This window comes from Lontra canadensis, unplaced genomic scaffold, assembly GCF_010015895.1.
Source record: "Lontra canadensis isolate GAN:19392208 unplaced genomic scaffold, GSC_riverotter_1.0 scaffold16, whole genome shotgun sequence".
Taxonomy (NCBI): Eukaryota; Metazoa; Chordata; class Mammalia; order Carnivora; family Mustelidae; genus Lontra; species Lontra canadensis.
This window is the reverse complement of record NW_022631010.1, coordinates 6,460,854-6,484,633: the sequence shown is the minus strand read 5'-3', so window position 1 is coordinate 6,484,633 and position 23,780 is coordinate 6,460,854. Positions and strand designations below refer to the sequence as shown.

The window sequence follows — 23,780 nt, the reverse complement described above, 5'->3', positions numbered from 1 at the left end:
GGTATCTGGGTACTCTGGCTTGAGTCCTAAAGATCTAGATCAGGAGTTGGCAAACTTCTTCTGTAAAAACCCATGGAATGAATAGTTTAGACTTTGTAAATCAAATGGTCTCTGTTGCAGCTACTAGTTTCTACCATCATAGTATGAAAGTAGTCAATGAATGAGTTTAGCTGTGTTCCAATAAAACTGATTTACAAAAATAAGCAGCAAGCCAGACTGGGCCCATGGACAATAACTTGCCAACCACTGTCCTTGTCCTTGATGACACTTAGTAGATGACTTGGGTCGCCTGAGGGAACTATGGTCCATTCTGCTCCTCTGTGAGATGGGAACCTCTAAGGTCTGGTGCTTTGCTGAGTTGTACATGGGTGCAGAAGAGGACACTGTGGATGGGAATTTCTGACCAAGTGGTGCAGAGGCCAGAATGTGAGGGCTATGCCGGAACATGGTAAGCCTCCTTTTTCATAAGAACCATCGACAGGTTTATTGCAGATCAGTTCCGACCCTCCTACCCCCATACACACATGGTCCCTGGGTGGGCACTGTCCTTACTGGGCTCTTAAGAGCCCTTGTGCTGTGGCCTGACCACCAGCCCCTCTCTGGTGATGGCCCAGTTGTAGCTCTTCGGTGAGTCCAAAGCTTCTTCCACCCGTGCCTCCAGGTTCTCTGGGGTGATGAAATTTTTTGCTTCCTCCTATTGGGAGACAGAAGACCAGATGAATGAAAGCACATACCTGCTGGCCTTTTTTAGCCCATTGAGAGGCTCCAGCTCTCTCCCTGGATGGATGCTTGGAGCCCAGGTCCCTAGTGAGTGTCTTGATGACCTTCCCATGGAAGAACATCAGGCAGTCTTACCATATTCCTCTTTCCTAGATAATTATCCACTGGCCATCTCAGCCAGAACTCCAAGTACACCAGTTGTGACAATCTCGTGTCCCATTGGGTAGAATCTGTTCCTCAATGTTGCCTCAATATCCCTCTTAATCTCTCTCAAACTTGTCCTTCTTCCTCTATTACTTTATTTTTTTAAAGAAGATTTTATTTATTTGTTAGATGGAGGTAGGGAAAGAGAGAGAGAGAGAGCACAAACAGGGGAAGCAAAGGGAGATGCAGGCTCCACGCTGAGCAAGGAGCCCAGGATCCTGACTGGAACTGAAGTCAGACACTCAAAAACTGACTGAGACACTCAGGTGTCCCTCCATCTAACTTTAATTCAGACCTCATCCATTCTTGCTGGATGACTGCTAACTGGTTTCCCTGCTTTTACTAAGTCTCACACCTGCCATCCTAGCCCAGAATATTAATACTTTAATGATTTATCACCCGCAAAGCAAAATACGAACTCCTTGCGGAAACGGGAGTCCCTCCCACAGATGATGGCTTACCACCACCTAGCTACTGTAATACTTTTCCTAACAATTCTCACCTCTCGGTCTCTGCGCCTGCCAGCCACTCTCCTTGAATTCCTTCGCTCCCAAATCCTCACCTGCTAACTCTAAAGACTCAAGGCGGCTCGCTCGCTCAGTGCACGTAGCCAGTGCCCCACTGCGCCACGCCCAGGCAGACTTCCCGGCCTCCAGCTCCAGCTCCAGCTCCAGCCCCAGCCTCAGACCCCCGAGACCCGGCCCACCTGCAGCTGCAGCACTTCCTGCTCCTTGAGCTGCGCCCAGGCCTGCGCCTCTAGCGCCCGCCGGGCTTTCTCCTCCGCCTGCCGCTGCTCCTGCTCCCGCGCCTCCTGCCGCAGCCTCGCTAACCTGGGGTGGGGTGGGGCAAGACGCTGACACTGAGCGCGGCTGGCTCTCCCCGGAGCCAGCCAGCGGCCCGCCCCGCCTCCCCGCCCACTCACCGCAGCTCTAGCAGCCGCTGGTTCTCCGCCTGGTTCCAGGCCATTAGGTCGCGGTGCTCGGTAGCATCTTGCAGCGCCTTGCGCTCCGCCAGGACCCCAGCCCGGGCCTCGTGCACCTTCTTCCGCACCTCGGACACAAACTCCAGCCTAGGCGGAGACGCGCCCAGAGTCGGCACCCTCTATGCCCGCCCGCTCCCATACCCCGCCCGCGGCACCAACGGTCGCCTCCCCCTTGTCCCACACACCTGAGGGCGCGCACCGTTTGTCGGTACTGCCGGTAACGCTCCGTCAGCAAGAAGAATTCTACAGGATCCACCGCGGGCGGGGTCGTCACGCGCCCGACCTTGGACTTGGCCGGAGGATCGTGGCGGGTCTTCCGGCCGCGCACCGGCAGCAGCAGCGGGACCGAAGGTCCGCCCGGGGACCCCCAGCCCAGGACTCTCAGCGCGCGCAGCATGGCCCAGGCCTACCCTGCGTCTGGCGCGCCGCAGGGCATCACGGGACCCGGAAGCGGCCGCGGAGCACCGCGGGACATGTAGTCCACAGGCCTTGCCCTGAGGCCGCTCGAGGGTCGCGTGCCTGCGGACTTCGGCGTTTCCGCCCCAGGCCCACGGCTCTGGCTGCTCCCACCCCGCGGGGTCTGCACCACCCCGCCCCACCCCACCCCGTGTCCCTCCCGCCGGCGGGCCAAGTCCAACGTCCCTCCAACCCCATGCAGGGTAGGGTCTTAGTGGGGGTGGGCGAGGGAGGGGACGGAGAGAACTCGAGGCAGCAGCTTCAGGGACTTCACATCTTTATTGGAGGGTGACAGGGTGCGGCGCTTTATGTCCGTTCTGCAGGGGGGAGGGGTTCGTCATGCCAGCTGATGCCGCGGTCATCTGGCCGCCCAGCTGCGACCTTGTCCGCCCCCATCCCTCCCAATCTGGTTTTGCGGGGGATGACGCTGCCGCCAGACTGATGCCCCTGCCAGCTAGACGACCCAGCTGCGGGCTCTGTAGCTTCCTGGGCGTTGTTCACCCTTAACACACCTGGTTTGTAAAAACCTGAGCTCACACGGACTCATTTAAGTGGTTAAGTTTTTGCCTTATGGGAATTTACAACTTCTCCTTCAGTTAACCGCTCTCCTAGTGCACTTTAAATTTGCGAAGTAGTAATAATCCATCTCTGCACACCGATCTTCCGCAATCACTGTCATTCCTAGAGCATGTCAGTGACCACCTGGTTCTTGGTGCCCTCCTATTAGTTGAAGTTCACACCTCTCACCTCTTTCCACTGAGGGCCTGCCCACCTCTAGACACACTGCCTTCTCTTGACAAGGAAGAAGTCTGGAGGACCCCGCTACAGCTAGTCTTATTTATGGAGGTTTTCAGTACAATTATCTGCACTTCACTAGTGACTTCTAATCTTTTACATAAATATAAATTGTCTAGAATTCTGAGAAACGGGAAGGATAGCAAATGGTATCCTTCTGTGTGTGCCTGGGGTGTCTTGGCATGGAGTGTGTCAGTTTTGCTTGTTATCCCCCTCTTCTGTCCACACAGCCCCCCAAGTCCTTAGATGCAGTGGCCCCTGCTGGGCCATGCCCGCCCCCTCCCTATACTTACCAGCAGTGTCTGCACCAGGTGCTGCTTCCGGCGGAGGGGCCACCAGCCTATGGTTCTGCCCTCCCAGAGCACACTGTTCTCAGGGGGAGCCAGGGCGTCGCTTGGGAGGGTTTGGGCAGTCTGGTCTGGGCTGCTTGCTGCAGGGCCCAGGACCCGTCCTCAGGAGCCAAGGCTGCGGCCTGCCCACTACTCCGACCCCAGGCTCTAAGATGAAGGAGCCCCAGCCAGCATCTTCTTCCTCCCACTCAGGCTGGGGAGACCCTTAACCCACCTAGGAGCCTTGGGGCCTGCTGGGGGTGGTGGGCTGAGCTGGAAGCTCATTTTCCTCCAGGGTACCAGCCATGGGACCAGTGCTGGGCCTTCGAGGATCCAGGGTGGACGGTGAGCAGCAGCAGTAGCAGAAAGCCTAGTCTGCAGCTGGCCATGGCAGGGCTGCTCCCATGGAGAGTGGACAGCACTCAAGAAGAGACACTGCCATCTATACCTCCCTCCTTTTCTTTCAGGGGCCCCCTGGACAACTGGCACTTCAGGGGCAGCTTTAGTGTTTCCTAATGCCCTTCCCACTTCTGCCACTGCTGCTCATCCCAGAGCTCCGGGATCTGCACCCCAAAGGCTTCTGGCAACTAGCCTTCCCCAGAGCCCCCTGGGGGTTCCCAGCCTTGCCAGCTGAGGGTCTCCCTCAGTCCATCAGGCCTACCCCTTCTTCCTTCAGGGATTCCAGTAGCGGGAGAAGGTTGGGAAGAGGAACGGACTCCGGTAAGGGGAGCTATCCAAGAGTAGCAGCAATGTGTGGGCATTTGGGGCACCTGGTGCACGCTGCCTCTGTTCTCTGTAGTTTACCATCTCTTATTCATGGCAGGTGAGGATGTGGAATGGATGTCTGGAGGTGCCAAGGGCAAATGCTTCTACCCCTTGTCCCTCCTTAACTAGAGGCAGCAGGCACAAGAACAGCATTGGGGGTAAAGGGAAAGGTGTTCTCCCCTCATCCCCCGCCACTCCCGCCCAGGGACATGGCTCATGGGTAGAGGAACTTGGGAGGGAGAAGAGGAACAGTGTGCCACACACCCAGGACAGACTTCCAGCCAGGAGCCCCGGCCCTTGGGGAGAGCAGCCTCTTCACTCACCACGGGAAAGCTCTGGATGAGGTGGCTCCTTGAGGTGGCTCCTCCAGGCGACAACAGGACCCCCAGACAGCCAGCTCTGGGATTTACTGATCAGGCAACTCCACCCTGTTCCTGGTCCACACACTCCAGTGACGTCTCAAAGAGGGAAGGGGAGCAGCCTGACACCCAACCTCCTTCCCTTACCAGTGTATGTTCCTAGTGTATTTTTAGCCAGTGCCCCTAGGTCACCAGACAGACTGCTCCCTCGCCCTGCCTTCCCAGGGATCTGACATGGTAAGACTCCTGCTCCAGCCTGGCCAGGCCCTAAAGAATCATCTTCCCACTTCCCAGGCTGCATCCTCAAGCTCCTGCCCTTTGGCCTACAAAGCCCTTAGTCTTCTCTGATCCAAAAAGGGAACTGTGGCCTGGAGGGGGAGCCCAGCAACGTGTGAAGGTCTGGGGGAGACTATGAGGGACTGAGGGCTTGTTTACCCCACTGTTAAACTGGGTTGGATGGAGCCGTACTCATCCACACCTGGGCACCAGGGCTGGGTCACTCCAGATGGAGGCAGGTTTGGGTGGGGCACACCTACCCCCAGGTGGTTTCTCTCTCCTCCCAGGAGGCCCATGAGAGGGGGGCCAGCTAACGGGACAGTGCAGCATCTGTGGGCCTATGAACGAGCAGGGGGTAGGAATAGTTTTGCCTCTCAAGGTTCCAAGCCTTCCCCTGTGCTCAACCCAGGACTATTCATGGAGGTGGGCACAGCTAAACTAGGACACTGGAACATGCCCCCACTTCTCAGTCTGCGTCAGTTCTGCTTTCCGCCGCCCACCAGCTATTAGCCTGGGGCCAGGGGGAGGGCAGAGGCCTGTTTACAGGATTAAGAGCCAATCTCCGCACTTGCGCTGAACAGCAAATGCAAGGGCCAGGGTCAGGTTTGGCATTGTGGCAGTCAGCTGTCAGGGAGTAGGTGCGTCAAATCCTGTGGCAAAGATTGGGGAGGGGATGGCATAACGGGCACCACAGTCATCCACAGGCACCTGGACTTCAGCTGCCTAGGCAGGAAGGCACTCATGAATTTCCAAAATGACTTATCTTTAGCAGGGACCCGAAGCAATGTGTAGATTGTGTATTCAGTTAAACTGTTTCGGGAAATAAACACTTTGTTCCTATATGTGTTGGTTAACCAAGTAATTTGGGGGTAAATATTTGTTTTGTGAAAATGACTGAGTTCACTAAGTTAGCTTAGTTCTGGTTTGGGTTTACAGAATGTTTTATTCAAAGTCCCCTGTGTTTATTTTAAAAGAGGAATGGGGTGCCTTTATTTTTTCTGTAACTTGTTTGTGGTTTTTCCTAAAAAACCAAACCAGAACTAAGCTTCCCAGCAGATGCTTTGGTTCCTTTCTTTCTGGCAACATCCATAGCTTTTCAAGAACGTTTTCTATCCTCTTTTAGGTTATAGACTCTGAAATTCATCCTTCTATCCCTCTCAGCAGGGCACAGAAAGCTATTTGTTCACCACTGAGCTCCAACTAATGGTCAGCCCTTGAGGACGGGACTTTATCCATCTGGGAGTTGCTTGTAGTCAGCTGGGAAAGGAGAGGCTTAGACCTGAGTGCTCAGGTGCTGCTGGAGCACAGAAGGGCAGAGACCCCGATCAGATGGTCTGGGTGAGGGATGACAATGAGTTAGCTGGAGTCTGCACACAGAGCAGCTGTGGGGCTCCCTCGTAAGGAACAAAAACGGTGAAGAGTCAACACAGGAACTGCCAGTGGATCCAGATCCCTGGACTAGGGGTGGAGGGAGAGAGGCGCAGAGAATGCTGGAAGGCCACAGGAAGGGACCGTAGACTCTGGAGAGACCAGGTGAACCCCTGGGCAGTGGGAGTGTGAGACGGGGGCCCGTGGGTCAACCCATGCAGTCACCTGGCAGGAAGGAGCTGAGGGCTGGAGAAGGGCGGGGGGTCTACAACACACAGACCACAAGAACGCCTAGTCTCTGAGGAAGGAGAAAGAGGAGGAGCAGAGGCTACAGAGTAAAGATAAAGTCAGAAGGGAAGAACTGGTGGACAGAAAGTGGATCTGTGACAAGCAGTAAGAAAGGAATCTGTGAGGATGAAGGGTAGAAGAGGGGAGAGTGAATCTATCGTAAAAGCGTAGGCCTGGGGGCAGCGCCTTTTTAAAAATTAACACCAAAGACTTGTGCATTTGGTGATGGTGAAGTGCTGAAGGAAACTGAATGCCCAGGAGGGCACCGACTTGATGACGTGAGCCTGGGACTGAAGACTCCTACCATCTGAGCCTCCGGATCTGAGGCACTTCCACATAAAAGTCCTGGAAATGTGGACAGATATAAAAGTAAATGAAAAGCTTTTTAATCTAGTAAGTGTGGATATATAAAGACTTACCCTGGACAGAATGACATAATCCAGACGTTTTGGAGCAAAGCACCAGGAAAGCTGGACCGGTCTTGGCCAGCTACCTCCTCCCTCTTCCATGCCCCTGTGCTAGGGAAACCGTGAGGACGCTGACCATTTTCCAGGGAAGGCTGGCTGGGATCACTGCACCAAAGCTAGGCTGGGAATGGAAGGCGGGTCCTGGCAACTAGCTGAGAGCTGAAGAGGCTGTGCCAGTCGGACAGGAGCAGAGAGGACAGCGGCTCCTGAGAGAGCCCTAAGAGCAGGGCCAGGAGCGGCCCAGGAGAGCCCCAGCCCTGGTCTGGCTGCCCCACCCCAGACAAAGGGAGACGCTTCCTCAGGGAGTCAAAGCTTTTATTACCTGATAATCCCTAGTGTGGTGCCAGAGATACCGGTCTGGTCCCTTTACTCCCCACAGTGGGTTGTGGTGGTGATGAGGGAGGATGGAGATAGAGAGGGGAGGGATTATTTACAGAGCAGGGAGGGAACAACAACCTGAAAGGGGCAGAGAAGAGGGAGGCACCAGGACAACCAATTTCCTCAAGAGCGCTGAGAACTTTGTGCTTTTTTTCTTAGTTGATGCTGAGCTACCTGGAATGAATTTGTGTTCCTTCTTTAGGAAAAGAGGTCTAAACCAAAGAATAATACAGCCCAATTTCCAGGCAGAGGATTTCACGATATCAATCCAAACATCACACTATTTAATTCCCCAATAAAACATTGGAAAAAGGACTATCAGTGCTAACACATTTACATATAAAATCTTCCACCTAATAGGTAATAGAAGCCTATGTACCAATTTCTAAAACAGTTATAAGATATATACACAATTTTGGGTATATTAACAAAACAGAATATTACAAAATATTAAAGGCAATTTTCCTGTCCACTGGATCTCATCACCTCTCACTTGAAGTTGGCATAATCTGAGAATGCGTCAATATATTCCTGCACCACCTTGTAGCAAAACTCATACTGTTCCTGCAGAGCAAACAGAAGAGAAAAACCAACGTTACTGAGGACAATAGGACCTGCAGTTCCTGACTGGTTTTTAAAAGGGGAGGGGGGAGCCTGAAGGGAAGTGAATGTTTTTGGACTTGAATCTGAGTCCTGCCCTGCCTTCCAGAGTTCTGACAGCATTCCCTTTCTGGGTTGAGTACAGCTAAATTTTGTCCAAGTGGAGGTGACCCAAGAGGGAGACAAGGCCCTAGGCCTGCAGCGGTCAGATGTGAGTGTGCCGGGCTGGGGGACCAAGCAGGCAGGGAGATGGCTGTGTGGCCCGCACCTCACCAGAACTGCCAGGCTGCAGGTACCCCAGGTCTCAAAGCCTCACCAATGCCTAAACCTCTTAAAATGTATTTTTCTTTCGCCTTAGACATGTCTAGCTCTCCAGGGTTCAGGGGCGCTTCCAGATGTTTGTCCCCATAGTCAGTGGTAACTGGTCACTGAGACAGGCAGAAGCCTGAGCAGAAGAGGAGGCACTCCTGAGTCTTCCCACCCCAGGACCCACAGAGAAGTGCAGAACCCTGTGGGGCACCCAGGCACCCCAGCACCCCCTTCTAGCCTTCCAAGAGGCCACTCAATTCTCTTACTGCTGACAGGGCTGTGCCCCTGCTCTCACTGCCACCGAGGCTCATTCTGTCTGGGGCACCTTGGGGAATGATGGGCCCCCCGGGAGAGCCTTCCCTTTGTGACGGTCCTGACAGAGAAGGGCTGTGGGTGGGAGGTGGTGTGAGCAGCATACCAGTGTCTGGACCATGTGTGGCCTCTGTAGCCGCAGGCTCTTGACAGTCTGGAAGACATCCAAAATCCCCTCGGCTTTCACCCGTTCCAGGACTGTGCTTAGGGCACAGAAGGTCCCTGTCCGTCCTGCCCCCGCACTGTAACAGAGCAGACACATTTGTTACAGCCCGCTGGGCTGGGAAGGTGAAGAGGGTAGCAATGAGCACATAAAGGCCAAAGTGGAGGTTGGTGCTCGTGGGAAGGGGTGGCATCTAATGGAGATGGTGGGGTGGGGGCCCATTTGCTCCTCTCCCCATAAGCCCCCTGCTCACACTGTTGTGGGGGAGGAAGGGGTACCGCCGCTGCCCTTCTTATACGTCCCACTTTGCCACTGAGGGACTTGCCCATAGGACAGTGGTGAAGAACCTCACACACCCTCCTTCCCACCCAACACTGGGCCTTCTCCATCTACCTGAAAATATACCTGCATTGCCCCGATGTGCTGCTCACTCATGCTGGGATTCTAGTCTCTTTCCTTTCCTGATAAACCCTGCCCCTCTGTGCTGTGTGTGTGTGTGTGTGTGTGTGTGTGTGTGTAGGAGGGGGGGGAGGGATTCTTTTCCATGACTCTCATTTGCTTCCTAAATCCCAAGAATCCGGACTCTGACACTATCCACTCTGTTCAATGTCATCGGTTCAGACCCTCACTGAGTGACTTCTGTGTGGCAGGGGCTGTGGCGTGGGGAAAACAACCCCAGACAATAAAGATAGATAGTGTGGGAAGGAAAAAGAAGAACAGGTGTTTCAGGCAGGGTGGTCAGGGAAGATTCTCTAATAGAGCGTCACATGAGCAGAGACCTGAGGTGAGGGCAAGGCCCAACAGCTATCTGTGTGGAAAGGAGTATCTCAGGCACAGGCAGGATGCCTAGGCACGGAAGCTGTGTAGCTGAATCTGACGGCTGGAGGACAAAAAGGAAGAAAGGAGAGTGGTGGGGTGAGGTCCGAGCCCTCAGGGAGAATGCCAGCCCCTGGGTGCACCTCTTGCCTGGCCTAGGCAAGAGCCCTCAGACCAAGTTGGGCCTTATGAGTTGCTGTTAGGATTCTCAGTGATGTGACCTGACTGAAGTATGTATGTATGTATGTATGTATGTATGTATTTAACAGAGAGGGAGAGAGAGATCACAAGTAGGCAGAGGCAGGCAGAGAGAGAGGGGGAAGCAGGCTTCCCACTGAGCTGAAAGCCGATGCAGGGCTCCATCCCAGGACCCTGAGATCGTGACCTGAGCCGAAGGCAGAGGCTTTACCCACTGAGCCACCCAGGCGCCCCTTGACTTAAGTTTTTAGAAGAATCTCTCAGGCTGCTGAGCTGAGAACAGGGGGAAGGGTGGGACAGGGAAACACGTGAGGGCCGTGTAACTACTGGGAAGAGAAGGTGGTGGCTTAGACAGAGGGGTGCTGGTGGAAGGTATGAGAAATACTTGATTCTGAAACTATTTTTCCATGTACAGCAAAGTCAAATATTAGATGTATATATGTGAGGAAAGAGGGAGAACTGTATGGCTCCAAGGCTTCTCATTTGACTTAGCTGGGGGACTGAAATGTCACTTACTGACTGGGGGAAGGCTGGGCAAATAGTGGGCTTAGAAAGAAAGACCAGAAGTTCTGATCCAAACCCTTTAAACTGAAGAAGTGGAAATTTTGAGTAGGTAACTAGACATATATATCTGGAGTTTAGGGGAGAGGATGAACCAGTGATAATGACACAGGAGTTGGTATGAAAGCAAGGAAACAAGATGGGCTGCCTAGGGGAGTGGCTGTTAGTCAACAAAGAGGTCCACCTGGGCCCTGGACCACAGATGGAGAGGAATCAGCCAATGAGGACACAAACCAGAAGAGAAGCTATGCCGAAAGCATTCCACAGAGAAGCGAGTGGTTAACTGTGTTTGATGCTAATGAAGGTCAAGGGTAATGAGTCAGAAGGATCTCTGGACTCAGCAATGTGGAGGTAATAGGTAGCCCTCACAGGGGCAGTTGTAATAGAGTGGGGAAAGGAGAGGTTAACCAGGATGGGCTCAAGAGAGAACGGGAAGAGAGGAACTGGGGAGTTAGTCTGAACAAATCTTCTGAGAAACTTTACTATAAAGGAAAACAGAAATACAAGGGTACCTGGTTAAAGGTAAGAGTTTTTAAAATATTAAGATGGGATGGGGCGCCAGGGTGGCTCAGTCCTTAAGTGTCTGCCTTCAGCTCAGATCATGATCCCTGGGTCCTGGGATTGAGCCCTACATTGGGCTCCCCACTCGGTGGGAAGCCTGCTTCTCCCTCTCCCACTCCCCTTGCTTCTGTTCCCTCTCTGTCTCTCTGTCAAATAAATAAATAAAAATCGTAAAAATACATATATATTAAGATGGGAGAAATTATAGCACATTTGCATGAAGATGGTAGTTATCCAGGTCATTATTCAGAGGAAAACCTGATGATGTAGGACAGTGAAGTCAGGTTCCTGAGGAGACAAAAGGGGATGGAACTGATAACTGAAGTAGAGGGTGGCTGTGGCAGACAGGCCCTACCACAGCCCCCCAGATCCCTGCCTCGTGGTGTTCACATCCTTATGTAATCTCTTCCCCATGAGTGTGGGCAAGATATGTGATATGCTTCTAACCAACAGAAAACAACAAGGGGGATGAGATGTATACTACACATACATGATTACATTACATGGGATTGTAACGCCTGTCTTGCAAGGAGACACTCTCTTTTGGTGGCTTAGAAGAGGCAAGCAACCACAAAGGGAAGGTCCACGTGGCAAGGAACTTCAGTCCAGCAGCCCACAGGGAACTGAATGCTACCAACAACCAAGTGAGCTTAGAAATGGATCCTTCCCGGGGGACCTGAATGACATCTACCTTTGGCTCAAGTCATGATCTCGGAGTCCTGGGACTGAATACCGTGTTGGGCTCCCTGCTCAGAGGGGAGTCTGCTTCTCCCTCTCACCCTCCCCCTGTGTGTGCTCTCTCGCTCTCAAATAAATAAATAAATAAATAAATAAATAAATAAATAAAATCTTAAAAAGAAAAAAAGAAATGGATCCTTCCCATTCAAGCCTCAGACAGGATGACAGCCCTGGTTAGCACCTTGACTACAGTCTTGAGAGACCCTGAAGCACAGGACTCACCCAAGATGTGCTCAGATTCCTGACCACAGAGACTGTGAGATAAATGTGTGTTGTTTTGAGATGCTAAGTTTGTGGTAATACTATTAACAGCAATAGATGATTAATGCAACTGGCTTCAGAAAGAGGTCAGACAATTCATCCACTGAACAGGAGGGATGCAGGGTCCATAACACCAACGCAGGCGACAGGCAGCTACGTGTTGGGAGAATATGAAGTTCTGATTGCTTCTCTTTTCTTGGTCAAGCAGAAAACACTGTCCTCTCTTAAATATGGGGACAGAAGAGATGCTGATGGTATCTAGGTTTGAGAGGAGGTGTGAAATAATAATCTGGGACAAAGGCTGGCAAGCTTTTCTGTAAAGGGTCAGATAGAAAATACCTTAGGTTTTGCTGAGAAGAGATAAAATCAGTTATAACTGTACAACTCTGACCTCTTGTGAGCTGAGCAGCAGTATGAGGCAAGGAGAGCACCATGTATGGTCTCAATTCTGTTGCTGGAGCATGACAGCAGCCAGTATGTCACAAATGGGCATAGCTGTGTTCCAATAAAACCTTATATATAGGGGCGTCTGAGTGGCTCAGTCATTGGGCATCTGCCTTTCGGCTCAGGTCATGATCCAGGGTCCTGGGAATGAGCCCCGAATTGGGTTCCCTGCTCAATGGGGAGCCTACTTCTCCCTCTCCCACTTCCCCTGTGTTCCCTCTCTTGCTTTGTCTCTCTCTGTCAAATAAATAAATAAATAATTTAATAATTAAAAAAAAAAAAAACAAAACACCTCATATGTAGACAATGAAATCTGAATTTCATGCCATCTTCATGTCATGAAATAGTCTTGATTTTTAACAATGTAAAAACAGGGGCACCTGGGTAGCTCAGTTGGTTAAGTATCTGCCTTTGACTCAGGTTATGATCCCAGGGTCCTGGGAGCAAGTCCCTTATCAGGCTCCTTGCTCAGCGGGGAGCCTGCTTCTCCCTCTGCTTATTCTCTGACAAATAAAATCTTAAAAATGTAAAAATAGTTCTTAGCTTGCAGTTCCACACAAAACCAGGTGGTAGGCCAGATTTGGCACTGGACCCTAGTACGCCCAGCTGTGGTCTGTAACAGTGGAAGGTGCAGGATAGCAAGGCAGCACTAAGGGAATGTAAACTGAGGCCTGTAACCCAGTGCTTCTCTGCAGCCACACTCAGCAGCATGGCATAAATGCAGGCTACGTAGAGAATCTAGGGTTTGCCAAGAAAAGGGTGACCAAGGGAAAGAAAAAAGTGTAGGGAAGGAAGTATTTATCTGGGCAGTCCAAGGAATCCTTTTTTCTTAAATTTTTAGGTTATTTTTAATTTTTTTAAAGTACTCTCTACCCCAGTGTGGGGCTCAAACTCACAACCCCCAGTTCAAGAGTTGCATGTTCTACTGAGCCAGACAGATGGGACACCAAAGAAGTTCTTTTAATTTTGCCAATCCAGTAGGCACAAAGCTACACTGCATTGTTTTCATTCTCATTCCTCAGAATATTACTAGTAAATTGTAGCATCTTTTTGTGTTCACTGTCCATTTGTATTAGTTGGTGCACTTTGCCACTTTTTTCTTCAAGATATTTTTAAAATGCTTTATTTTTATATAGGTAGCCAAATTTCAAAACAATCCCAAACAGCAAAAGGTTTCCTTCCTACTCCACTTCTTCGCTTTCAAACACACTTCCAGGAAAGCGCCAATGTCCTCAGGTCCTCACCTGTCCTTCCAGAGATATTTTTATGCATATACCAACAGAAACATATTTCTGTTTTTTAAGTTTTTTATTTATGTAAATGATTTCTATCCCCACACAGAGCTCAAACTCACAATCCCAAGATCAAGAGTCGCACACTCCACCCACTGAGCCAGTCAGGCAACCCCCCAACAGGAACACATGTTCTTTCCCTATGTCCCATTTGCTTTTGTTCACAAAACAATACATCTAGAGGATTAACCCACACCCAGTATATAAGCAGCCTCCTCATTAATTTCTATAGCTCGAGATCCCTCACAGCTTACTGAGTCAGGCCACCATTAATATGTTTAGGTAATTTATAATCTTCCACTATTATAAACAGCACTTCAATCTTGGTGATTATTTATTTCCTTTTGGCCACTTGAAGCACATTTACTGGATATATTCCTAGAGGTTCCTTTGCTCATTTTTCTGTTTTTAAAACCAATTTGCAGTGATTTATGATATACTCTCCCAAGAATTTTTTTTCCCTAATTATAACAGCAATACAAACTCACGGTAAAATTTTTTTCCCCTTAAAATGCAATCTCAAACAACATGCCCCAAAATTCACCCTTGCCCCCCAAAAGAAGTCCCATTCTCATCTTTCTTCTGTCAATGACAGCAAACATTACCAGTAACCCTGATTTATACTTGGGATAAACTCTATAACCTTGACTCCTCTTCTCTTTCACATCTATGTTTTCAGACTTGCTCATTTTTCTTCAAGCTAGTCTCAAAATAGTTGCCTTTTTCTTTTTTCCTGTTTGTTTGTTTCTTTCTCTCTTTCTTTTTAAAGATTTTATGTATTTGAGAGAGTGAGAGAAAGAGAGGAGGAGCAGGGGGAGGGGCAGAGGGAGTGGGAGAAGCAGGTTCCCCACTGAGCAGGAAGCCAGACCGGGGCTCGATCCTAGGACTCCAGGATCATGACAGGATCATGACCTGAGCACAAAGCAGATGCTTAACTGACTGAGCCACCCAGGCACCCCTTTCCCTGTGTTTCTTGCGGAAGCCAGACCTCACCCCCACAGTGCCCAACTGGACTCTCCACTATCAGTCTCCCCTGTTGCTCGCCTAAACCCCAATACTATCCCAAATGCTCCCCTGCCCAGTATCTTAATGTCATTGGTTCCTTAGCACTTAATGCAAAGTTCAAACTCTATGACCCTCTCTCATTACCTGGCGCTGTGCTGGCCACTAAAATCGAGTGCCAGGTGCTGCTCACCAGTATATCCTGCTCTTGTCTGGCTTTCTCCACTGTCGCTTTCCCTGCCTCCTTCTCCCAGCTTTCTCTCCCATGCCGAGGGCTGGGGAAAGCGGTACCTGCAATGCACAGTGATGGGGTGGTTTCCTGACTGCTGCTGCTGCTTCTGCACGGCTGCGATGATGCTGATCATGCCCTTTCCATCGCTGGGGATGCCCACTTCAGGCCAGCCGTGGAAGTGGAACTGCCGGATCTGCCGGCTCTTGTTTTCCTTTGGAAGAAGGGTGATCAGAGAGGCAGGGCACCCTGGCTTTTCCCTGTGGGAGGAGCCACACCCCCCCAGCCACCTTACCCTGGTGTTGGTGACCAGGAGGTCTCTGACAGTGTAGCTCTCACATTCCTCCTCTTTCTTCAGCTCCACTGTGATATCTCCATAGGACACCACTCCATCAGAGGGCCAGTACTGGGCACACTTCTCCTGGAATGACAAATGGGAGAAGTGAGGGGCCTGGAATACCATGTATGGTAGAGGTGGGGCTGCCCTCTGAGCTGCCTGCTCCCCTCTTACAGTAACTACCTCTTAGAGGACACACGTCATCTCCAAGGTATCAGAGACTCAGAGTGTCATTACATTATTTAATATCACTCCAATTCACTTCACTAGGAGCCTCACCAGGACATCTACAGCTGAACCTTTAACAATGTGGATTTAAATTGCGTGGGCCCACTTATACAGAGTGGTACAAATGTATTTTCTCTTCCATGATTTTCTTAATGACATTTTCTTTTCTCCAGTTTATTTTAAGAACACAGTACATCATACATAAAACATAAAATATGTGCTGTTAATGTCATTGATCAATCTTCAGGTCAGTAGTAGGCAATTAATTACATTTTTAAAATTACTTATTTTTTTATCAATTATTTTTATTAACATACAATGTATTATTTGCCCCAGGGGTACAGGTCTGTGAATCGTCAGGCTTACATACTTCACAGCACTCACCATATCATATACCCTCCCCAATGTCCATAACCCCAGCCACCCTCTCCATAACTCTTCCCCCCAGCAGCCCTGTTTGTTTTGTGAGATTAAGAGTCTCTTACGGTTTGTCTCCCTCCTCATCCAATTAATTACATTTTTGATGAGTCAAAAATTATACACAGATTTTTTTTTATTTTTTATAAACATATATTTTTTTCCCCAGGGGTACAGGTCTGTGAATCGCCAGGTTTACACACTGCACAGCACTCACCATAGCACATACCCTCCCCAATGTCCATAACCCCACCCCCCCAACCCCCCTCCCCCCAGTACACAGATTTTTTTTTTTAAAGATTTTATTTATAGGGCACCTGGGTGGCTCAGTGGGTTAAAGCCTCTGCCTTTGGCTCAGGTCATGATCCCAGGGTCCTGGGATTGAGCCCCGCATCGGCCTCTCTGCTTAGCAGGGAGCCTGCTTCCCCGGCCCCCTGCCTGCCTCTCTGCCTACTTGTGATCTATGTCTGTCAAATAAATAAATAAATCTTTAAAATTTATTTATTTGAGAGAGAAAGAGAGAGGCAGAACACAAGCAAGGGTTGTGGGAGAAGAAGAAACAGACTCCCCACTGGGCAATGAGCCTGATGTGGGGCTCCACCTCAGGATCCCAGGATCATGACCCAAGCCGAAGGCAGACAATTGACAAGCCACCAGGCGCCCCCACACAGAGTTTTTTTTTTTTAATTACAGTTGACACACAATGTTACATATGTTTCAGGTATACAATACAGTAATTCTGCAAGTCTATACATTATACTGTGCTCACCACCAGCGCAGCTACCATCTGTCACCAAAGAACAGTATTAGCATTCCACTCTATTCCCTACGCTGCAGCTTTCATCCCTGTGATATATGCAGATTTCTGACTGCACGGTAGAAAGCGGGGGCTGGCAGTCCATGCCCCCAACCCCCGTGTTGTTCAAGAGTCAACTGTATATTTAAAAACTTAATTCTTGTACTGACATAATCATTTAACCTTTTGCTATTAACTTAGCTACAGTCTAAGTTGCCACACATGACAGGATATCTGAAGAGCTCTGACCATCACCTCTGCTGTGTCCAACCTTTAAGAGGGAGAGAAGTGGATGTCTTTGCTTCAGTTCCTTTTCTCCCCTCCTTTGCCCCCTTTGGGGGTTTCTACCTCTTAGAAATGCTTACATATGTCAGACTACTATTCCAGAAAAACCGAACCCCACCGACACTGCCACTCAGCCATGGTATACTAGAGCCCAGGCCATAGTATCCTTCCATCCCTTTCCTCTTGATCTTCTGAATCTGCAATGGCACCCACATTTCTGTCTTTGCGAGTGAGTAGGAGATGGGTTACAGCCTGTCTTTGCTGGCATCTGGTTCAATTTCCTCTATAACTATGTATGGGCAGAAGCTGCCTCTTTTTCATCTTTGTCTCCCCGCACCTTGCACACCACCCACACGTGGTAGGCTCTCAGTAGCTGCTAACTGAATTTGTTCAATGTTTGCAGAACTAGTCAGGCTATATGTACATAAATAAAACAATACAGTTATACTGTCCATTTCTTCGGAGCATTTTGGGGAAGATCTTAAATATTTCACTACTGGCAATTTTAAAATCCTCAACCATAAAGGTATTTCACGTTCACCGGGAAACTTACAAAAAGTAGAAAAACTAAAATCACTGATAGTCTCTTAGTCCAAATAAAATAATTATTAAAGGTCCATTTTAATGACTCTTCTTGCTTTTCATATGTGTGATGATTCATTACCCCCTTATAAATGACACTGAGGTCATTTTAAAACACAGAATTATCAAAGTGGTGGGGCAGGGAAATGTAACAGACCAATCTTTTCTACATATACCCAGTTGGGAGTCCTGCGGATGCTGAGGGTTGGGGCTCCAGGTGCTCTCCTCAACTAGAACAGCTTTAAAAAAAATTCTAAGGCTTGGGGCGCCTGGGTGGCTCAGTGGGTTAAGCCGCTGCCTTCAGCTCGGGTCATGATCTCAGGGTTCTGGGATCGAGCCCCGCATCGGGCTCTCTGCTCGGCAGGGGGCCTGCTTCCCTCTCTCTCTCTCTCTGCCTGCCTCTCTGTCTACTTGTGATCTCTGTCAAATAAATAAATAAAATCTTTAAAAAAAAATTCTAAAGCTCTTAAACAGAGATTATGTTGGTTTTTAGGGCACTGGTGGGTGGAATGAATTTTGCTACCAGAGTTCCCTCCCAATACTGCCCTCACACAGTTTATCAGCCAGGACTGAAGACTGGGACTTTAAAACCATTACAAGTGCTGAGATCCAAATGGACTTGAGAGAAATGGAGTGTGTATAAGCTAGAATCACACTACAACTAGAAAAAGAAATAATATGGTCCCCCACTTCATGGCTTTCAGATATCTGAGACCCTAGTTTTGGTGGTGAGGCACAACAAAGAAAAGGGGCTGACTGGAAGAAAGCTACCAGGGATATAGCATTAGGGAACTATTAAGAGAGTCCTCTCTTAAAACTGTGGACAGGGAGGGACGCCCCGGTGGCTCAGTCGGTTAAGCATCTGCCTTCGGCTCAGGTCATGATCTCAGGCTCCCGGGATCGAATCCCGCATCGGGCTCCTTGCTCAGCAGGGAGCCTGCTTCTTTTCCTGTTGCTTGTGTGCTCTCGCTCCCCCCCTCTCTCTGACAACTAAATAAATAAATAAAATCCTAAAACAAACAAGTAACTGTGGGTAGGGAATCAGTCAATAGTAAAAGCAAAGAGGGAGCCTGCTGTGGCTAGTTTAATGGGGACAACTCCCAAAGGTGACTACACATGGTTGGGACCAACCAAGAGGTTAGATTAATGCCACAGTAAGTTTCAAGGTGACACAGTTTTGTAGGTGAACAGGTAAGGAGACAAGCCTGGTAAACTTATGGGATTAGGATTTCTTTCAAAAGGATTTTATTTATTTATTTATTTGTTTGTTTGTTTATTTATTTATTGGGGAGAGAGAGCGAGCACTCACGAGAACAAGCAAGCATGAGCAGGAGGGAGGAAGCTGAGGGAGAGGGAGAAGCAGGCTCTCTGCTGAGCAGGGAGCCTGATGTGCCGTTTAATCTGAGGACTCTGAGCTCATGACCTGAGCAGAAGGCAGACACTTAACTGACAGCCACCCAGGCACCCCAGGGTAAGGGTTTAAGGGATGATATACAGAGAAGCCACATAAGACAATTACAAATGTTGGACTAACGGCAAGCAACTCATTACACTCAGCCAGGCGAAGGTTACAGGGTTTATTTAATTTGGCTCTCCGAGTGGGCAAAATACAAACAGAGGAGGCAAGCTGGACTTAAAAACAAAGCCAGCTATTTAAGAGAAAAAGGCAACAACTAAGGGAAATGGCAGTCCAGAGGTGCCTCTCATGGCTGTAGGAGGGCGATGGCAGAAAGAGTGGGGCCTAATGCAGCACTAGTTGAGGAGGCTGAGTTAAGCTGCTGGAAGGCAAGGTTTTGAAGGAGGTTTTGGAATACTCAAGAGTAGAGTCAGTTTAGAGACGCTCCTCTGGGCCAAAGGTGAGGAACCCTGTTCCTTAAGAAGCAGAACACAGGCCTGAGGAATACAGAGCAGGGGCCAGCAGTGGCTACACCTATTGATGCCCATGGCTACGCAGGCCCGGGGATCCTGCTGAGGAGGGAGACATGAGAGCACAGAGCGGAGACTAGGCTTGTGCAGAACACAAAGCAGTGACAAATACAGAACCTCCTGTCAAGGAGTAGGCTATGACCCATCTCAGAAGCCATGCCCCACTTAGCAGCTAGATGGCAGAAGGGAACAAGGGAAAATGGAAACTAGTAGAGTTAAATTAAGCAAGTGAAACTGTGAGAAAGAAGGACCCAATTCAAGTCTTGGGACTAGATGTCAACATTTCTGAAAGGCTCCTAAATTTTGTATGCTGGGTAAATTTTCCCTCATGATCTCAGGAAGCCCAAAGAAGAGTTTAAGGAGTGACCACAGTTAGAATTCTATTTTTGAAATGATCTCTGGCTGCCATGGGAAGTGATTAAAAGTGGGCAAGAGTGGAAGTGGGTAGATGGGCTGTCAAGCTACTGAGTGGTTTAGGTGAGCAGACGATGGTTTTGAGAAGGGGCCCACAGCTGTGCTGGAGAGAGGCGGACACACTCAACATATGTTAGGCCTCACTGATGTGGGAACCAAAGAAAGGGGAGTGATGAAGGTAACTACTAGACTTCTGACGTGAACAATGCGCAGAAGGCTGGACCACTTACTGAGATGGTAACAGCAGCTCGGACTAGTACTGGGAAGGAGGAAATCATGTTTCATCCAGGCCAGGTGGAGTTCGAGATCCTTAACAGTCATGTGAAGATAGCCAGTGGGCACAGGGGTACACCAGTCCACAAATGGGAAGTTGACAGATTTGGGAACCTCCAGCATATAAATAGCATTCCAAGCCGCAGGACTACATGAGGTCCTCAAGGGAAACTGTGTTTACTACAGAGGGTGAAGGCCAGAGTCTAGGGCACTTCAGTGATTAGAGGTCACAGAGGAGGAGCCAGATTGTGAGATAAGGTGCCAAGAAAATAAAAGACAGGAGAGAATAACAAATGTTAGCAAGGAAAGGATTATAATAATGATAAGTCATAAAAACTCTAGAGAGAGTAAGGAAGAAGGTAAGAACACGAGGGGAGTCGGGGCTGAGGAAGTGGTGGAATCCAAGGCTCTGAAAGAGGACTTCAACCACCTCCATTTTCACCTGTCTGTATTTTCTGATTAAGCTTTTCTCTCCAGCTTCTCTCTTAATTCAGGCAAAAGACCTGGCCAGCAAAGCATCTAGGGATGGGAACCGAAACTACCCCTCAAGGAATGATGATTTCCCTGGCCTCAGAAAGACCCCAAATGACTGGACTGACCCCAAGAGAGTGAACAACCTGACCGTTCTGCCCACCTGCGCGTACCCACTGACCTTTATCCCACAACTTCCTTAAATGAACCTAGAACTATTTTCTGTGTTTTTTTAAAAAAATTTTTATCTTCTGCACTTTGGACATAGTCTCTGAGATGTTAGTCCACTGTCTTGGACTCAGTGCTGGCCTCACTGAAATAAATTCCTCTCTTGTTTCACCTCTGCTGGGCTCTCTGCCTTTGGATTGTCAGTGGCAAGTGGCTGAACTGGGCCTGTTTGGGAGCCCTGGAGCTCTTGAGCCCTTGGACCCTGGGCACAGCTAGAGACCTGGTGAAGATAAAAACTATGGAGTAAGAGGTGGGAAGTAGTGAGGTGGATACTCGCCAGATGGTGAAGCAGGGCAGGATGCAGGGTGCCTGGTGCTGAGAGCCCAAAGGCAGCACAGATATGGGCAAGGACTTGATTTGAGTGGGTGGCTGAGGTAGCCAAGAGACTGAAAGACCAAGGGTAAATGGATCACCTCCATGGACACTTATCCCTTCAAGAGCAGAGGCAGGCATAGGGGCTGCCAAGGGGCAATAAGCCAGGTGTTAAAATCCTCAGTAGCTCAGGGTGGGAGATGGGAATAAGTGCTCAATCCAGTAGCAGAATACTTGGGAATGGGACTTTAATCTCAGATTTACAGATTCTAGATAACGATATCCTAAAGAAGCTGCAAGAGAAGCTTTTGTGTCTTTGCTCCTGCTGCCTTTACCCTCCTCCTCCAAGATAGCACCTAGTGTCTTTCATGGTCCGAGGCTGACAACAGTGATGAGGACACAGAGCTTTGTGACAGGCATCTGATGCAATCTCATTCTACTGATTCTGGATAAGTGGAACACAACCCTGGGTGGGGCTGACCCCATGCAGAAACTGCTAGAACTGTTCTGCCCACTCGGATGAATGGTCCAACCTAAGCTATTGAGGGAACAGGCCTTACCAAGCCTGTTGGTGGACCCCTCTGGTTAAGATGGAGCGGGGAGGAGGTGGGGGAAAGAAACAGGGAGAGTGCCCGTTTACTGCACTGGGCGATCGTAAACACTGTGTTGGATTTTAAGTTAAGAGGATTTTAAGTTTTAATTCTTTCGGGATTTTAATGTATATAAAATTGACAATTTAGGATTAAGACATTTTCCTTGGGACTTTAAAACCAGGTGTAGGGAGTAGTGGTGTCATGTTGTGTAAATGTAGATAGCTTTCACTGTATCCTTTAGGTTCCTGTTAGTATCTCTGGAGGCTACACTTGATAAGACGAATGGGAGATGGAACAGGAAGGGAAATCCTGTCTTAGGGGGCAGTGAGGCCTTATAAAGAATGTCATTAATGTCTTGTTCTGATTCATTTCAGAAGCTTCTAAGGGCAAGAGCTGCTGTCTATTTCACAGGCCCCGCAGAGAGGAAAGAAGGCAGAGTGGTAGGTAGAGGGGACTGCAGGCTTCATCAGGGGGTGGGAGACTGTGTATGCACGTAGCTCTTTTCCCCATCTCCATCCTTAACTCTCACTAGGTTTCCTTCAAGGATGGAAGGGCTTCATAATCCCACGGGATGAAGTCTGAGGTATTCAGTGGGCCACATTTTATTGCAGGGCAGTGGGCTGAGAGATGATACTTGTGCTTGCTATCCCAGTGCTTCTCCCTGCAATATGGGCCTGCGTGTCACAGATCTGGAGATGGGCAGTGTCGGGATAAGCTCAGGCAGGTCCATGGCTCCTCTGCACCTTCCATCCCAGCTTATTAGAGAGGGCCAGGAAACAAACACCCGGCTCCTGATAACGTAGTAGCTCACTGCCCAACTGCAGAGCCAGGAACTATGCCCCAAACCTTTCACCTCATCAGTACTGTTATTAATGACAGATGAAGACCTCTGAAGTATGTCTGTTGATGAGGGACATGAGAGAAATCTGGAAGGAATAGCTAATGAGTTAAGTGATTAAAACTGGAAAAAAAAATCCTGACATACAGAATATCAGAGTATGCAAATATGTATAAAGCTTTATCAAAGTTAAACTGTGCAAGTACAGAATGGAGAAGGTATAGCTAGTAACAACTAGCATAAAATACACTTAGTGATTTTTTTTAACTGGCTGTAAATTCAGTGAGCCCTAAGTGGGTGCCATCCTTAATTCTTCACCCTGCTTCACTATCTTTTGGCACAGACCCTTTGTCACCATCTGTACTAAGTCCTGGCCATCGGCAGTACCGTCACAGCCTTCTTTCTCCTTGTGCTGTGCTCATTTTTCATCTGCCCTCCTCACTGAGCAGGAGGGACTTTTAAAAAAAAACACAAAGCAGATATTGTCAAGGGCTCTGAAACTGCTCTGTGAAGTCCAAACCCTTCACTACAGCTCAGAAAGACCTTTATCACCAGGCCCTTGCTGGTTTCTCCAGGCTCCTTCTCTCAATTCTGATCCCTGTTAAGTCACACACCAGGCACAATGAAGTGCCCGTTTACTGCACTGGGCGATCATAAACACTGTGTGAACACAGACTGGGCCACCCAGCATACAGCGAGGGGGGCGAAGCAGGCAGAGAAAGAGTGACCCCTGAGATGGAAAGTGCTCAGTAGAGGCTGTGTGACTGTGACTCAGGAACAGCAGATACCCCACACTGGAGGGGGCGGGTATAACCCAAGGAGGCCTCTAAGGTCTGTTACATTCTGAGTTCCCAGACAATTCTACTTTTTAACTGATTTGAGGATGTTTTCTAAGAGTTAGCTTTTTTTTTTTTAGGATTTTATTTATTTATTTGACAGAAAGAGAGAGATCACAAGTAGGCAAAGAGGCAGGTGGAGAAAGGGGGGAAGAGAGCTGCTGAGCAGAGGGAAGCTCCCTGCTGAGCAGAGAACCTGATGTGGGGCTCGATCCCAGGAACCTGAGACCATGACCTGAGCAGAAGGCAGAGGCTTAACCCACTGAGCCACCCAGACGCCCCGAGGATGTTTTCTTTTCTTTTTTTTTTTTTAAGATTTTATTTACTTATTTATTTGACAGAGAGAGAGATCACAAGTAGGCAGAGAGACA

The 23,780-nt window shown here is 49.2% G+C and overlaps 3 protein-coding genes across 5 annotated transcripts in view; all 3 read right to left on the bottom strand.

Moving 5' to 3' along the window:
- Positions 1-458: 458 nt before the first annotated feature.
- MRPS26 (mitochondrial ribosomal protein S26) lies at positions 459-2,318 on the bottom strand. Its single transcript, XM_032859050.1, has 4 exons — positions 2,092-2,318; positions 1,847-1,993; positions 1,631-1,754; positions 459-694 (listed from the first exon to the last, which is right to left on the bottom strand). The coding sequence occupies exons 1-4, from the start codon at positions 2,301-2,303 to the stop codon at positions 560-562; spliced, it is 618 nt and encodes a 205-aa protein (XP_032714941.1). The 5' UTR covers positions 2,304-2,318; the 3' UTR covers positions 459-559.
- Positions 2,319-2,668: 350 nt separating this feature from the next.
- Positions 2,669-3,987, bottom strand: LOC116868791 (progonadoliberin-2). The gene is given in 3 exon segments (XM_032859431.1): positions 2,669-2,848; positions 3,451-3,608; positions 3,722-3,987. Coding segments are annotated over 3 exon segments (492 nt in total). The 5' UTR covers positions 3,876-3,987.
- A 3,320-nt stretch (positions 3,988-7,307) lies between these two features.
- Positions 7,308-23,780, bottom strand: part of PTPRA (protein tyrosine phosphatase receptor type A) — a 150,342-nt gene continuing 133,869 nt past the window's right edge. For all 3 annotated transcript variants that reach the window (XM_032859047.1, XM_032859048.1, XM_032859049.1), the window contains 4 exons: positions 15,169-15,294; positions 14,936-15,087; positions 8,715-8,850; positions 7,308-7,951 (listed from right to left, as the gene is read on the bottom strand). In XM_032859047.1, coding sequence (XP_032714938.1) covers positions 7,877-7,951; positions 8,715-8,850; positions 14,936-15,087; positions 15,169-15,294 — 489 coding nt within the window. In that variant the 3' untranslated portion in view covers positions 7,308-7,876. The remainder of the gene's footprint in view (positions 7,952-8,714; positions 8,851-14,935; positions 15,088-15,168; positions 15,295-23,780) is intronic.